At 41.3% G+C, this 16,872-nt stretch overlaps 2 protein-coding genes across 3 annotated transcripts in view; one reads left to right on the forward strand and one right to left on the reverse strand.

The window, feature by feature from the left end:
* LOC134826129 (uncharacterized) overlaps nucleotides 1-16,872 on the forward strand; it is a 365,739-nt gene that overhangs the window by 207,776 nt on the left and 141,091 nt on the right. The gene's annotated exons all lie outside the window — the stretch shown is intronic.
* Nucleotides 1-16,872, reverse strand: part of LOC134826128 (importin-9-like) — a 45,739-nt gene that overhangs the window by 20,532 nt on the left and 8,335 nt on the right. Inside the window, exons 2-3 of one of the 2 annotated variants that reach the window (XM_063838410.1) lie at nucleotides 1,085-1,235; nucleotides 822-970 (exon numbers count right to left, since the gene is read on the reverse strand). In XM_063838410.1, the coding sequence (XP_063694480.1) occupies nucleotides 822-970; nucleotides 1,085-1,228 (293 nt within the window). In that variant the 5' untranslated portion in view covers nucleotides 1,229-1,235. Of the gene's footprint in view, nucleotides 1-821; nucleotides 971-1,084; nucleotides 1,241-16,872 lie in introns of those variants that run through there. The other variant, XM_063838409.1, reaches the window with a different exon arrangement.

Below are 16,872 nucleotides of genomic sequence, written 5' to 3' on the forward strand. Positions count from 1 at the left end.
TCCCCCCCCCCAGTATCAGGGCAGCATGTGTCCCCCCCCCCCCAGTATCAGGGCAGCATGTGTCCCCCCCCCAGTATCAGGGCAGCATGTGTCCCCCCCCCCCAGTATCAGGGCAGCATGTGTCCCCCCCCCCCCCAGTATCAGGGCAGCATGTGTCCCCCCCCCCCAGTATCAGGGCAGCATGTGCCCTCCCCCCCCCAGATATCAGGGCAGCATGTCACATGTGTCCACAGACCACAGTTAGCTTTGCTTCAACACGAGCTGACAATGCATTCCAGTGGATAGTATGTGAGCAACTCCTCTAACCTGATTTTACTAAGCCCCCCCCCCCCCCCCCCCCCCCCCCCCAGATATACTGTATAGTATCTGAGCAACTCCTCTAACCTGATTTTACTAAGCCCCCCCCCCCACCCCCCCCCCCCCCACCCCCCCCCCCCCCCCCCCCCCCCCAGATATCAGGGCAGCATGTCACATGTGTCCACAGACCACAGTTAGCTTTGCTTCAACACGAGCTGACAATGCATTCCAGTGGATAGTATCTGAGCAACTCCTCTAACCTGATTTTACTAAGCCCCCCCCCCCACCCCCCCCCCCCCCCCCCACCCCCCCCCCCCCCCCCCCCCCCCCCCCAGATATCAGGGCAGCATGTCACATGTGTCCACAGACCACAGTTAGCTTTGCTTCAACACGAGCTGACAATGCATTCCAGTGGTTACTGGATAGTATCTGAGCAACTCCTCTAACCTGATTTTACTAAGCCCCCCCCCCCCCCCCCCCCCCCCTCCAGATATACTGGATAGTATCTGAGCAACTTCTCTAACCTGATTTTACTAAGGCTGTCACCCAGACCTGGGAGAATGTTATTCTTGACGACCTCTTTTGTAGCTGTGTGTGGACAGTCCTGCCAGGAACTGTCTGCAAACTGTTTGAGTAGTACACCTGCCATCTGACGCACTGATAGAGGGGCGTCCTGAAGTTATCAAGTATAAATGAGATGTCTTGAGAAGGAACAAATTTCAATTGTCTTAAGATATATTTCCCTTGACGAGATTAGAAAAATAAAGAAATACAAAAACTGACTAACCTGTCGGAGTAGAATTGACAGAAGGCTGGTGGCATAGTCTGGATGCGGTTTGAAGACATTGAGTTGCTCCTGGGCTGCATCTTGTTCACTTTTATTAGCCGAGAGGGCCTGAGATATGAGGGGAGCTATTTGCTCAACAGACATGCTGCTACTGAAATGTATAAAGGTCAGGTGACATGCTGCTACTGAAATGTATAAATGTCAGGTGACATGCTGCTACTGAAATGTATAAAGGTCAGGTGACATGCTGCTACTGAAATGTAAAAAGGCCAGGTGACAGGTTGAGGCCGAATTTAGTGCTGATCAGAGCTTATGAGTAATTGCATTCCACCATTTCAAATTCCACAGTTTCCTCTTCTCCCTGGAATATGCTACCCTGATCATTATGAGCCGAAATCATTGTTACGATATCCGGCCACGTACCTTTCAAACTACTTCTTTAGCAGCCGGATTAAATGGGGGGGGGGGGGGGGGGGGGGCAATGGCATAATATGGACAATTTTATGCCATTTTAAAATTTAAAATGTAAAAAACCCACAATTTTTTACAAAATTTTAACCTAGTTAAGATTTAAGTTAAGGACGAAATAATTTAAATCAAATATTCATCTAGAATCTAAATAACATTTCGAACACCTAATAGACAATTTTTGCCCTTTTATTGTATTTCGACCTTCAACAATTTTCGAGCTCGAACACAAGGGTCCGACCTTGTATGTTTTGTAAAATTTTTAAAAAAAATGTATTTTAAATTATATCTTAAATTTGGTACCAAACGTTTTGCCTTTCCAAGCTGAAAATAATCCAGTAAAAATAAGTTTTCTACCCCGATATGGGGCAGGCCTCCCCTATAATGCAATAGGAGTTCGGAAGCGGGGAGACTGCCTTTCAATGTATGTATCGAGAATGACTCGGGCCGAAAATTTTCTAAGCAAAAAATTTTTAAAATTTTCCTGGAAACTACTTTTCCCCAAAGTTCATGTCACCCTGATCATTATTAGCCGAAAATATTTTTCAGGACCTAGCCCTCGAGAATTTTTCCTGGAAATTAATGAAATTTCTGATTGATATCCCGCCAATTACCTTCTAAACTGTTGGGCTCCGTGCAGACCACCCTACCTGTGGCTAAAGCTCTAATATACAAAAACAATACATAGCTGGGTGAGAAGTGTGTGGCGTTTCCTTAGCCCTGTGGACCACATAAAGGCTAGCTTATATTTAACATCTGAACCGAAATTTACAGTACTTTCTTGACGAATACAGGAAAGAAAAAATTTTTTTTAGGAAAGAAAAATTTTTATTTACCACAAAACAATCAATACATAATGTTATATTCATAAATAAATTCAAATTTCAATTTCAAACACATATACAGTACGCCGCGCACACAGCCACAATTTTCAATTGTTCAGAAATTCGTAGGTCAGCTGTAGTCGCTGCGCACAGGATCTATTTAATTGTTATCTTACAATTACATGTCGCATTTCTTAATTACTAGAGCCAAAATTTCAGAAGCAAAATAATTTAAAACATATTTCTGTCGTTCACGCAGTACAGGCCGTGAGCACTGCGATCTAATTAATAGATAGGATATAAAATAGTATAGTGAAATATCTACAAACTTTACATAAACAAATCTAGGAGAACTCAAAGCTCGTCTTCTGAGGAATGTAGGAATGAGATTGAAGGAAACGTTTTCAGTTTTGCAGTTTTTAAGTTCAAGATGCTGGTAAATTGTAACCCAATTTTTTTAAAGATTAGATTAGATTAAGAATAATGAAATAAAAATCATCACTAGTTTAAACATTCTTCCTGATTTCTTCATTTTTAGAACTGTAAAAATTTTACAGCCTTCGTCATTAAAAAAAACAAAATTTTTTAACATAATTGTGTAACAGTCGTCAACCAGGCCACTAAAATGAATTGCTATATAATAGGCGTATAGTTTATGTATATTGTGTAATAATCCCTCCGATTTTGATAAATTTTGTACCAAAAGGTGTCTAAAAATGTAAATATAACAATTTCATATTTAAGCAGAAATTCACTAAAAATGCTTTTTGCGGCGCTTGGTCACTGCGCGCACTTTTTCCGCGCAAATTTTTCAGTTTTTATAGCTTTTGGCTACAACGTCCACAGTTTTAGTAAATATTCAATATTTGGACCTGTGAATTTTTGAAACATTTTTGAAAAACTTGCTCCAGCTCCTTCAGATATTATAATTTTGGTACAAAAAGTTGCGTTTGACCAAGTTTATTACAATCCTGTACAAATTATTTCAAAAAATTTGATATTTTAGAAGTTATAGGTATTTTAAGCAAAACAATTATTCATTTTTCGTCCTTTTTACACACTTGCAATGCACAGGATAGGAGACCCACATAACAGGATAGGAGGCCCACATTCAGTTTATATATTGCCATTTCTTAAAATTTAACAGTACTTTTATTCTATTTGCTAACGATACCAATATCTTCACCCGCGCAATATTTGCGTGGGTATCTATAGCGAGCACGTACGTTTATTCTTGGCCGATAATCTTTCATCCGACCCGTGACATAACCAATAACGCTACAAAAGGTATATGATACAGGATCAAGGCCTCCACACATGCGACGGACATCCCTTTGAACTGAGTGATCGATCTTTCTTCGAAGACTCCGAAATTTCACTCCATTCCGTTCAATCAGCGATTAAAGACGCTCTTCGGGAAGCTAAGTTTCCCCAGAAATCACACCAGGTCAATCCATATCAAGCTGCACTGAACTGTTTTGGCGCCCCAGTGTTATTAGATCACTGTGCAATGACCTCAAATCTGGTCTGCAACCAAAAACATCCAGCCCTAGCAACCCTGAAGACAAAAACTTTCTGAAAGCCTTGCTCGCAGTCATCAACACCCGCTTAGGAGCATTAGGAAACAAAAACCTCCTGTTCAACGGCCTCAGAATTGTCTACTCATTTGACAGGACCTCCAGAATGCCGCTGAAGAACACACACAAAGACGATGATATGCCTCTTGTTATCCTCCATATCGGAAAGCCTAGAGACCTCAGCATCACCCCACTCAGATTTAACCCAGCCATAGAGGCCACCGAAGTCTGTGATGTGAGCCTAGGCAACTTCAGCCTAGTTACGCTGTCCCCTGAGTCAACTAAACACCTTCACTGCTACTTCCCTCCCGAGACTAAAAGAGGCGATAGCGGAGATGAACAAGTCCTGATCATTCCATATGTCGAAGATGTACCAGAAGTCAGAGATGACTCAGCAACCTCACTGACAACGAAATCGCAGCTCAACATCAGCGACATTGAACCCCCCACTCCTGATATAACACCACCAGTATCTACCACTGAAACGTCTGCTAGCCTACTCATAACTACGATCGAGACGTCGCTTCCGATCCCTACTGGCTCGACTACCGCTCCTGATGCCTACTGCACCAAACACGACATTACAAGTGTCGACCATTCCCTTGAATCAAGAAGCACAACTGATAAACCACACAGTGAAAACTCAGTTAATGTCATAGAGGGAGAAGAGATCAACTATGAAATACCTAATGTGAACAACATCGATCCTATTGTGTTTAGATACATTACACTTGATCTATTTAAAAACGCAGTGAATTCGCACAAAAAGAACGCCTTGATGTCCTTAATGTCAACCCTTGGATTAAAGGGCTCTAACAACGTCACTGCGAATAAGAAGAAGGTCTGCGATATTCTTGAAACGTGCAAGACCACTGGTAGTACGGAAACAATGAAACTGGTCACACATCTAACCAACAAACTCGGAGACTCGGTGATTAAATTGGAGCTCCTCGCAAACAATCTCCCCCTGAGTAACTCCGCCCGAGAAAGAAAAAACGACCTTGTTGCATTCTGCAAAAGCCAACACGGGTGTCATGTAACAACTCGACTCGTTTTTGACCGTCTAGACGAGAAACTACATGGGAACTTACTCTATGACAATACTATCCAGTCACAGAACACCGAATTTCCCGTAAATGAGCCAAATTCCGATAATCTTGGTGACCACACAACGCCAGATGGACACCCGGCCAGCAGCCCGGATACTAAACCCCACTCCACACCATCCCAGATGCAATCTTTTACTGAGAGCTCGAAAAGTAAAAAGTTGAAGAGCAAAAAGAAGAAAAAGCGGGATAAAGACTCTACTGGTTCAGGTGATGCTAGGATCTCTCTACAAATTGATGAGCAAATCACTCATGATAACAATGATGAAAACAGACAAAACCTGGGTGCTAACCCCGAGGACCACCTAGCCTGACACAGTCCAGTTGCAATAACTGCTCAGAGCTGAAACGGTCCATGTCGGTGCTTCAGGATAGCTTGCTTGAACTCAAAGATGAGATGCTACAACAAAAAGCAATCTCTGACCTCATTATATCATCGCCAACCACATCGGATAAAAGCATGTCAATTGCCATTAAAAACAAATTAGGCCCAATTGACACCAAACTGAATGGAATTAGGGATGATCTTGAGAAACTTCGAGCAGCAGTAGATGAGCAGAACATGATATTAGAGAAATTGACCAACTCCAAAGCCCAGTTGTCAGATAAACTAAACACTATGCAAAGTTTCACTCTTAAAGATATGAAAACAACCAATTCTGCAAACAAAATGAGAATCGAGACCCTTGAAATTGGCCATGAAAACTTAACAAAAGCCACAAAGGCAATTGCCAAGTCTACTCTCAACCAAACACACGAGTCAATTTTAGAATTGAAACATGAGCTTCGCCCTACCGTCGAGGCGAATGAAACCACAAGTGCCTCAAACAGGACGAGGATAGAGGTTCTCGAGTTAAATGTAGAGGAGACATTACAAGCACTGAGTAGCAGCAACCAATCCTTAGCTGACATCAAAGTAACTGCCCATAGTCCTCCTACAACCAACTCCAGGCCAACACTCAGCCATGGCAAACTGAGTACGCTTCGTGACAGCCCAACTAATGCCACAGTGGGTACGCCTCAGACAACAGCCCAGTTATGGTCAGAGGTTGCTAAAAAAGACGACAACAAAAGATTCACCGTAGCAAACAAGCATAACACCAAGAATCACCGTGAACAGGACAGACTTGGTAACAATGGCCATCGCAACCACGTACTGCTGCGGGAGAACAACAGCAATACAAGCTCCTCCATCAATGACAGGAAAAGCTACAGGCGACACACGGTACTCCTGATCCACGATGAGAACTTTGATGAGTTCGATCCAAGACGCTTTAACAGTCAGTTCAATGTTCACTGCTTTAAAGCAACTAGCTACTCTGACTTGGGAAAGAACTCAAAACAACTTAACAAAACCTTAAAGCGACTCAAACCAGAGTGCATATATATCCACACGGGGATTAATGACTTTCTCTACAAGAAAACGGGTCTTGTAGGCCACGTGAAGGAACTTTACTTACATCTGCTTAACACCACAGCAGCACAGATATGCTTCTCAGCGCTGATACCCTCCTCTAATGACTCTTATATCAATGACAGGTTACGTATCATCAACGAGGAGATCAGAAACCATATAACTTGGCTCCACAACCACAAGCCGGAAGTCAAAGATAGGATCTTCACCTTCACAAATGAGAAGATTGGCGACCAAAGCACTTATTCGCCCAGCACAGGCTTCAAACTCAGTCAGAGAGGCCAAAACATGCTCTGGCTTCGCCTCAGGGAAGGTCTGAGGAAGACATTACGCCTCCCCCGATTAAGTTACCACGAGGGCAACAAAGCAAGACGCAGCACTAACAGGTATAGCGATGACTAAATCTACATCAAAGAGGTCCCGGCACTCCCTTAGGTTCCTGTGTTGGAACATCAACCACTCTCGGGACAAAACTGAAGGACCTAAAGTCGACATACCCGAAATCCAAGATCTCTTCAAAAGCCACGATATCTTTGCACTGCAAGAAACTAAAGGGGAGATTAACTTTAGTAACTACTGCTGCTTTAACTCAAACCGAAAGGGGTCAAATTCTGGTGGTGTCTGTATTGGAGTCCATAAAAGCCTACAAGCCGGTGTAACTCATGTCCAGATGAACGCCTCGGAGGACATCGTTGTAGTTAAGCTGAAAGCCAACTATTTTGATCTTGAGAGGAACACCTATTTAGTTAATTTGTATACGACTCTCCAACCAATGGTTCTTTCAAGAAGCGGAGGAGAGATATAGAAACTGAAGTCAGCAACTCAACTCTAGAACACCTCCAAGAATTCCTGGCAGATATACCGCTCAGCGAGGATGTCATTCTTCTCGGTGACTTTAACGCTAGAACTGGCACAATGGATGACATGATGTCTGACAATAGACACCTGAAAGACTACGAACTTAACGCCCATTACTGCAAACAGCTGACGAAACGCAACAACTCGGACCTTAAGCTGAACACAAACGGGCGACCCTTCATCGAACTCCTACAAACAACTGGTCTAGTCATTCTCAATGGTAGGACCCTGGGTGACATTTTTGGTGCACCCACTTGTATTCAACGCCACGGTGTTAGCACTGTTGACTATATCTGCGTATCCACGAGTCTCCACGATAAAATTCGCCAACTCAAAATCGAGAGCATATCCCAGTACTCCGATCACAGGCCACTCTCTATGACTATCTCTACCAATCACCTAAAGAGGATCTCTATCAGTAATGACACTAAAGACATCCAGGATGCACCCAAATCCTTCAAATGGAACAGATCAGAGAATCTCTCTGCCGACTCAGCAACCCAGTTTCGCTCGGCACAGAATGATCAGACATTTAAGGACAAAATAGAACACCTCCTTAACCAACCAGCGAACTCAGCAGACGAAGCAACACGGCTCAATAGAGATTTGGTCGCAACATATCACAACCTTGCGAATTCAGTTACTACAACCAAACGTGGAACACGTACTAACAAGAAAAAATGGTTTGATCTTAACTGCAGGCGTGCGAAAAGTGCGGCTAGTAGAGCTGACAGGAATGCAAATCGCAACCCACACAGCAATTTCCTTCGCAATCAGCACTTTCTCAAAAAAAAAGGAGTACCGGGCTATTAAGAGCACGAAAAAGGGGAAATATCTGTTCGAGATGAATCAAAAGATAAACGAAAGTGGTAATGTTAACTGGGCGGCGCTCAAGCAACTGTCCGAACAACACAAAGATGAAGAGCCATTTGACATTTATGATCTTCTCCTCTTTCATAAATTTTTTAACGACCTTTACAACCGTAAGTGTAGTAAGAATCACCACGCAGATGATGACGTCGTCTCTACTCCCACAACCGACGAGCTGCAGAACACTAAAAACCTAGTCGACACTTTGAATCGAGACTTCACCTTACAGGAGACAAAAGATGCGATCAAGAAACTGAAGAACAACAAGAGTGTGTCCGATGACCTGATATCAAACGAGATGCTGAAAAACTCCAACGAGCAACTCCAACTTGTTCTAGTTAAGCTTTTTAATGCCTGTCTTCAGTGCGGAACCTACCCTTGGAACAACTCTATCACCACTCCACTCCATAAAAAGGGTGACCGTCAGAACCCCGATAACTATCGGGCCATTATCATTGGCAGCTGTCTTGGCAAGCTATTTTCGAACTTGCTCCTTAAACGGCTGATAGAATTTAGGGAAATAGCTTGTCCCGACCGACCGTATCAACTGGGATTCAGGAGTGGAGCACAATGTAATGACCACTTGCTCACCCTGAACACTATCATAGAGAAATATGTCAAAAAAGAGAAGAAGCGACTATTTGCCTGCTTCGTCGATTATCGGAAGGCGTTTGACAGTGTATGCAGGGATGCACTTCTGTTCAAACTGGGCAACATGGGTCTCTCAGGCAATTTCTTCACTTGCATCAGCCACATGTATAACAACTCGTCAACCCGAGTTAAGCTGATCCAAAAGCTCTCCGCTGCTATCGACGTTACCATCGGCACAGAACAAGGGCACCCGATGTCCCCTGAGCTCTTCAAAGTTTATATCCACGAACTTTCCATCAGACTGGAACAAATCGAAGAGTTGAATGTCCCAATTTTAAACGGCATCAAAGTAAGCCACCTCCTATGTGTTTATTGCTCTGATGTATGCAATGAAATCACGATGGTTGTTATCTATCTATCTGAAAACGTATATAATTTGTAATGCAATACATTATAGAATAAATACAAGTAGAAATATCAATAACAGTTCCTATCTTACTAGAAAGATTAACTGAAAACTATACTAGGAAAAGCTAAGCACAGTTACAAAGTGTAACACTCTACTCACCACAGTAGAGTTCAGGGTGATCTTGCTAAAGGGGAAAGATTGGTTAGAACAATCTCCACCCTATCTAAGTCTAAAATATAAAAGTTAAAACCCCAGAGGTATGGAACTACTAACTGTGATAGATAAATCAATTCAAAAGTCTAAAACAACAACAACATCGATTCAAAAGTATAAAAGGCTTGTTAAAAAAAACAACTTAGAAGAATAAGCTAAATATTGAATAAATTAATAATTTAACAATGTCCATTAAAATGTTATAAAAGTTTGTTCATTACAATGTTAAAAGGCATTCTGAAGTATGGTGAGTTCTCAAGTCTCAAGAGCCAACTCCGTTGGGTCCAGGTCAGTTTGTAGTAAACTGCAAACCTTTGATATCTGTAGCCTAATTTCTCAATCCTCAGTCCTCACAAAGGAAGCTTTCATCCTTAATCCTATACTTCTCTCTAAACAGACTGCCCAGACAAAATATAGAGAAACACTCAAGATAGACCGTAGAACTTAACACATTCAGAAATACCAGTCTAGTTGTAGTATGTGCTTGGCACTGTTCTCAGGACAAAAACTTCTTCAGACATCATCTCGGCAAACTTGATACTCTCTTCATTTCCATTGGGTTCAACTATGGGAGGAGGTTTAGGAGGGTCTTTCTTAAGTAGCCAGTCTACTTTGTCTAAATTGACCCCGGAAAAACTTCCGTCTTTTGAAATGACATTCCAGTAGTTCTTGTTCATGCTGTTGACAGTGTATCCTCTAGACTTAAGCTGCACTTTGTGCCATGTATCCGAACCAGGTTCTTGGAATACCACTGTGTCTCCTTCACTTACTGCAGTTATCAAGCCTTCATTTTTCTTCATAGGTTTCCTTGCCTTTGGAGGTTTCTTTGTTTGATCCACTTCTTCGGTAGTTCTCTCAATAGTTGTTTCTGGAGTGTCTTTAACTTCAAATATTGTAGGCTCTGCAGTTCCACCAGGTAGGTTGTTTGTTGTTTCCTGTGGTTCTTCTTGATCTGTCGTTCTAGTAATGGTTTGGATCTCAGGTTTTACTTGAGCACTTATCTCTTCAGGATCAAGATTTGGAATGTTGAAGTCTCTTAAAGTAGAATTATGATCAAAGTTTGTTTCTTGAGCTCTGGCGTGAGATCTCTCTTCACTATTCATCTGCTCATCTGCTTCTTGTTTTGGAACCATCATGTTTTCTTCCTGGATTGGGATCGTATAGTGACCTGATTGAGTCAACTCTAGCTTGTAATCTTCTCCACGGATGGTAATGGTGTCTGTCTCGAAATTAAGTTGCACTCCCATGTACTTCATTGATTTCAAAGATAATAGAAGAGGTATGTCACTGTTAACGATGTGTACTTCAAGCAGAATTTTGTGGGTACAAATTGTGACTGGGATAATCACTTTCTTAGAAGATTCTAGGGTTCCTACTCCAAATCTAAAGATGATTTCTGCTGGGAATTCTTTAACAGTGCTTCTTGTCTCGTCATCTAGAGAATCTAGAAAGCACGAATACCAGTTTTCCCCTGCTACTGTTCTACTTGCTCCTGAGTCTGACAAAGCTTTATTGACAGTTTCTCCAACTAGAAAAACAGCTTCTTCTTCTTGACGGACGTTCCATTGGAAGAATATGGGTTTCGCTGTAGGCATAGGTTTTTCATAGTATTCTTGGTTGTATCCGTAAAACTCTTCATTGTTGGGAATCATGTCTGATAGATAATAAGGAGTCTGCTGGTTGTAATAGGCTGGGTTGGGCGATCCTTGTCTGTAGCCTGAGTGTTGGTCATAAGGCATGGTGTGTTGTTGGTAAGGCGGCCTTTGGAAGTTCATTGGCTGTCTGAAAGGAGCTCTAAGAGGGCAGTCTCTGATCCAGTGTCCTGGAGAGTAGCATCCGTAGCAAACCTGTCTGTTGTCATTTCTCTGGCCGAAAGCCCAGGTCAATATCATTACATATTTCGCATATTAATATACGACATATTTCGAAGGAAAACCACGACATAACAAAATTATTGTTAAATTTTGTTACAAATTAATTTAATTTCAGAAATAGTTGATTACAGAATTCCTTTAAAAAAAATTTTTCGAATAAATTTCTTGAAAAAATTTTGCGAATATTTTGATATTTTCATGACATCCGAAATCATGACATCCGAAATCTTGACATCATGTCATGATTTACAAATATCTGAGAAAGTTCACGCATATTTTTACCTGCATTTTACAGGCAAAACTTGACATGAAAAACGTCCCCGCATATTTGATCAGATGAGCGCATATTTGACATGGATCTAAATATCTGACGGGGGATATCATATAAAAAATATCCTTGTGTTTGAAAAATTATATCAAAAAAGTTAAGAATTTTTTAATAAATTTTTCTAGGACTCGCCTGTAGCAGGCTTTGTCCCCCTGGATCGGGCTCTGCCAATTTGGATCATTTTGGGGCCCAAAAATTCCCCATCGGGTGATAAAAACCATGACATATTTCACCCAGATATAATAATATACGACATATTTTTAATGATATTGACCTGGGGCCGAAAGCTCTCTGTTTTCCTCTAACATTGTTTCCAGGTCTGTTCCTATTGAACATTATTTGCTCTTCTGGGAGAGTATTTGAGTCTATTGTCTCTTTTTTACCAGCTTCTGTTGGAAGTTGTCCATCGTCTAAAGCTAGATAGCATGGCTCTGCTTTCACTTTAATAGGAAGACCATCAGATTCTTCTGATTTGGACTTATTGAGTTGGGAATCAGCCAATCTCATGAGTGATTTCTTCATATCTTCCATTGTCATAGCTGTGCAGGTGGCTCTAGCTAACTTCTCATCTGCATTGGACAGATTTGCAGCTTTTAGTAATTTATAGGCCAGCACTAGTTCAGGAAGTGTCACTCCTTCTGTCTTCAGTTCTCGTTCTAGACTCTCGAATATCAGGATAAACTCAGTCATTCTCTGTTCTGAGTTTCTTCTTAAATTTTCAAATCTTTCATATTTTCCAAGAGTATCATCACTCTCTAGGTAAATCTCATCTAACTTGGCTATAAGTAGCTCAACACCGACTTTAGTCTCAGTTGTCTCAGCATCAGCCTTCTTGGTCTTAAGAAGTGCTTCATCTATGGTTAGAGCAATGTCTAATGCTTTGTCTTTGAGAAACATGATCAGCGTCATTGCTTTGTGTTCCTCTGATACCGTTGATACAGTTGCCCATATCTTAGCAAGCTGGCGGTACCGTTTATAACCAGTCCCATTAAATGATGGTGTGTCCTTTGACATCTTCACAGTAGTTGACGTAGTTGTAGTTGATGTAGTTTGAGTTTTAGTTGACGTCGTTGTAGTTTGAGCTTGCGCTTGCTGCTACCACTGTTTATTGCTCTGATGTATGCAATGAAATCACGATGGTTGTTATCTATCTATCTGAAAACGTATATAATTTGTAATGCAATACATTATAGAATAAATACAAGTAGAAATATCAATAACAGTTCCTATCTTACTAGAAAGATTAACTGAAAACTATACTAGGAAAAGCTAAGCACAGTTACAAAGTGTAACACTCTACTCACCACAGTAGAGTTCAGGGTGATCTTGCTAAAGGGGAAAGATTGGTTAGAACACTATGGGCTGACGACTTAGTCCTCCTAGCACTTGACGCGTTCAGCCTACAATCGTTGCTGAATTGCTTGCACGACTATGCAGAAAAATGGGAGTTATCAGTTAACATCGACAAAACCAGTGTGATGGTCTTCAATACAAGTTCACGAACACTTAAATGTTCTTATGGCTTTAAACTAGGAAGCCTGGACATTATACCAGTAAAAAGATACTGCTATCTCGGAATCCAATTCTCTCTGAATGGATCGTTTAAGCAAGCTATCGACGAACTTAGGAAGAAAGCTCTACGCTCATTCTTCTCAATGAGGCGAATTATCAACACGAAAGCGCTCACTACCAGCACGATGCTTAAACTCATCGATAGTCTAGTAAAGCCTGTAGCGACCTATGCATGTCCCGTCTGGCTCTCATCAACAAACATCGTAAAGGCTATCCTGTCGAAAAAAGAAGAAGTGAGCCTGCCTAAATCTGCAGCTAAAGATCCGCTCGAAACAACTCATCTGAAGATTCTCAAATGGATACTAGGCGTTCACAAGAAAGCTAATAACAACTTCTGCTATGGTGACACTGGTAGAACCCCCTGGACAGTTACCGTCATTCCCCAATGTTTAGCTTACTTCCATCGGGCATCCCTGGCGGTAGAAGGTAACGTGAACACTCTTTTGCACCACACCTTTCAAGAGCAAAAGCTACTGAATCTAACCTGGTATGATGCGTGGTCAACTATTGCCAAGATGAGTACAGTCTCCAAGCCGCAGTTATCACCCACCCTAGACGCTTGTGAGTACATACATGAGACATTTGTTGACCATTGGAAGAGAGATCTCCTCAACCAGCCCAAAATGTCTTTCTACACAGCGGTTAAATTCGAGTTTGGCGAAGAACCCTATTTACAGCTCCCCTGCCGGCTTAAAAGGGTCAATATTGCTAAACTCCGATCTAGCAGTCACGATCTTAGGATAGAAAAAGGTCGCTACACCAAAGATCAACTCAACACAGCTCTTAAAACGTGTCGCTTCTGCTGCTCCTCAGAAACGGATGTCATACGTTTTTTAGAGGAGCTCCCCTTCTTTGAAACTCCTATTCTAGAAACCGAAGACCACGTCCTAACTGAGTGCCCCTACTACCATCAACTCAGGTCCAACCTCTCTGACAACCTCAAAAGCCTGTTGATGCTAAAAGAATATGGAGCAATAATGAACTCACCCCATATAAAAGAGTTCGGGAAGTACCTTACAGACTCCTCAAATCTACGTAATCCTCCTAAAACGTCCCTTAACCCTCGCAAACAGATGTAGTACTCGAACTTTATTTACTGTATTACCTTAAATTATTATAGACGATCTTCTTTTATTTTCGTGAAATTGTAAACGGTTAAATTTTACTATTTTTAAATGATTCAGTTTTGATAATTCTATTTATTCATTTATTCATTTATTCATTTATTCATTCTTGTATAGCCAAGACGAGTCCGTTAGTGTTCTCTCTGGTAATTTCATGTTTAATCCTGTTTAATCCTGTTTAATCCTATGGGCGGTGACTGTAATTTTCTACAACAACTACTAAATCATCCATCCATAAAAGTGATTTACAAAATTAAATAACACCTAAACCTCGTGTCTCGGTGTTCACTTAAACGGTACTTGGCGGTTGAACTGTGATGTTTAACGTTTGCAGCTGGATTGGAGTCTGATTTGCTCTAACCAGAGCCCTTTCGCTTGCAGTAGCGCGCGACCGCCGAAGGTGAAACAAGCGCCTCACGCAGTACGCGTATACACATGGCTATGTGAAGACTCTGATATTAGTAAACATGTATAACTTTTAAATATTGAACATACTCTTCAACCTGGTAGCGCGGCTGACACTTGTACAAAAATTTTGGCCTGGCTCCCTGCGGTTTCTACGCGTTCGCGACTATACCCGTTTGCGATGCCACTGTGTGGACGTAGCTGTGATAAATCTTACATCCTCTTAAAGTACATGCTCTAACTCGGACATCGCAAGCTTAATCAGTTCTGGGGACTGTTCCTGGGTAGAGTTATGAAGGTTTAAAGCTTTCGTGCCGCGCAATCGCCCCAAAATGGCTAAAAATTTGCACCGTCGAAGAGTAACTTTGCGCAGGGAATGCGCAAGGTCTACAATATGGTATTTAATATTGATTTTCGACCTCCAGCAGGATAGCCTAGTTCGCTAAGCAGGCGATTGGCTGTGGTAGCTGAGGGTTCAAATCCCTGTCTAGACTTTAATTTTGTTTTAACTGAAACAAGTTTTCAACAAAAACTTTCTAGTGTTTGGTTAATATTGATTAGTTAATTATATTAAAAGTTATACTCTAGGATGAAATTCATAATTAGAAATGGCAAAGCAGCTATAACTATAAGTATAATACGCAGAGCATCATTATACTAGAATTTTATAGAAATAACATTGTCTGTCTCTGATTATTTTTAAATACAAGTAACAGACGTGACCAGTATTGCATCTGCATCGATTAGTATTCAGTTCGGAGTCGTCGATATCAGCTATTACATAATTTTAAATTGCTGCTATAGCTGCAGATATGATTATGAGCAGTTTTTATCAGTCTGATTTGGTCCGTTTTGGGCTGGGCCCAGTTTGCTAAGGATTCTGTTTCTATCTGGTATAAAACTTGGTATGCTGCGAAAAGAACATTCTGAAGGCAGAAAGCTCTGGATTGGTCTTTAAGTGCCTCTCTCAACGACAATCCCTCTTTAGCAGTTACTAATACTTGATAGCTCTATTAATTCTGCCTGTCACGGTGGGAAAGGAAGGTCGAGACTGCTTGTTTTAAAACTTTTTGTAGGGACTATTGACATGTAGTGTTTGGAGAAGGAGGGTAACGAAGGAGCACTTCTTAGTTGTCCAGTGGGCATTACTGTCCACATCTGAAACAGATTTTAATAAAAGGAACTAAATAATAATACGGTTGAGTAAAATCAAATCTGAGACTTGAGTGGCGAGTGCAGTAGGGAAAGAAAATCTATAAGTGCATCTCAAACTGCCAAACTTACTGTTGAAAAATACTGTTTGACAAATACTGTTTGACTACACTTCAATCCACCAGCCTCTCATCATTTTCGATGTGTGAAGCAGCTGGCGTGAGTTTCGTGGAATTCGTGAAAATCTTCGATAATCCCAGCCTCCAGGAGTTGCTTTTATTTTAGGGTCCTCTCAGAGCTTTAGAGGTTATCGATATTCCAGATTATGTCTGCTTTGTTGTCTGTACTTCCGGGGGTTGTATAAACCTGAGAAATTGAACAGTTCAATACCAGAGAGAATGCTGAAGACTTTGAAAGTTCTGCCAAAATGTTTATTTTCTGTACACAAATCCGAATTTGTCTCTTTAGTGGCGATTTTAGACAAAATTGACCTTCTTTCGGACTAAACTTTGAAACTGAATTGAAGTTTAAACGATTACCTCTAGAATGGTATTAATGAATTAACAAATTTATCATCAGAAGTCAAGTTATGGTCGATTTTGGAAGCTTGGATATGCTAAAATTATTAATTACATATTATTATGCGCGGCTCGGTTATATTGCGCGCGCGTGGTCGCTAGGCGCTAGCGCAAAAATTGCTTACATTTTTTTTTTCCGTTCGGCAGAAAGACAATCGTGACTGACAAACATGTAGAAAACTCACCCAGAACTTCTAGCATATTCTTTAGGGCGGGAAATACTTTGTATGCAGGGTCTGTGATTATCCCGCTAAATCCGAATTTCTTCCTAATAACACATCACAAAGGCGCGTTCACAATTTTTGCGCGTTATAAACAGCTAGATTCCTTTTAAGTCGTTCTATAGTTAATCTCACTAGTTCAAAAGGGGGAGACTGATTGGAGAAGAATTGAACCTTTGGTTTCTTCACAAGTAGAAGCACTAA

Source organism: Bolinopsis microptera, chromosome 1 (assembly GCF_026151205.1).
Source record: "Bolinopsis microptera isolate Bmic1 chromosome 1, MBARI_Bmic_1.0, whole genome shotgun sequence".
Classification (NCBI taxonomy): Eukaryota; Metazoa; Ctenophora; class Tentaculata; order Lobata; family Bolinopsidae; genus Bolinopsis; species Bolinopsis microptera.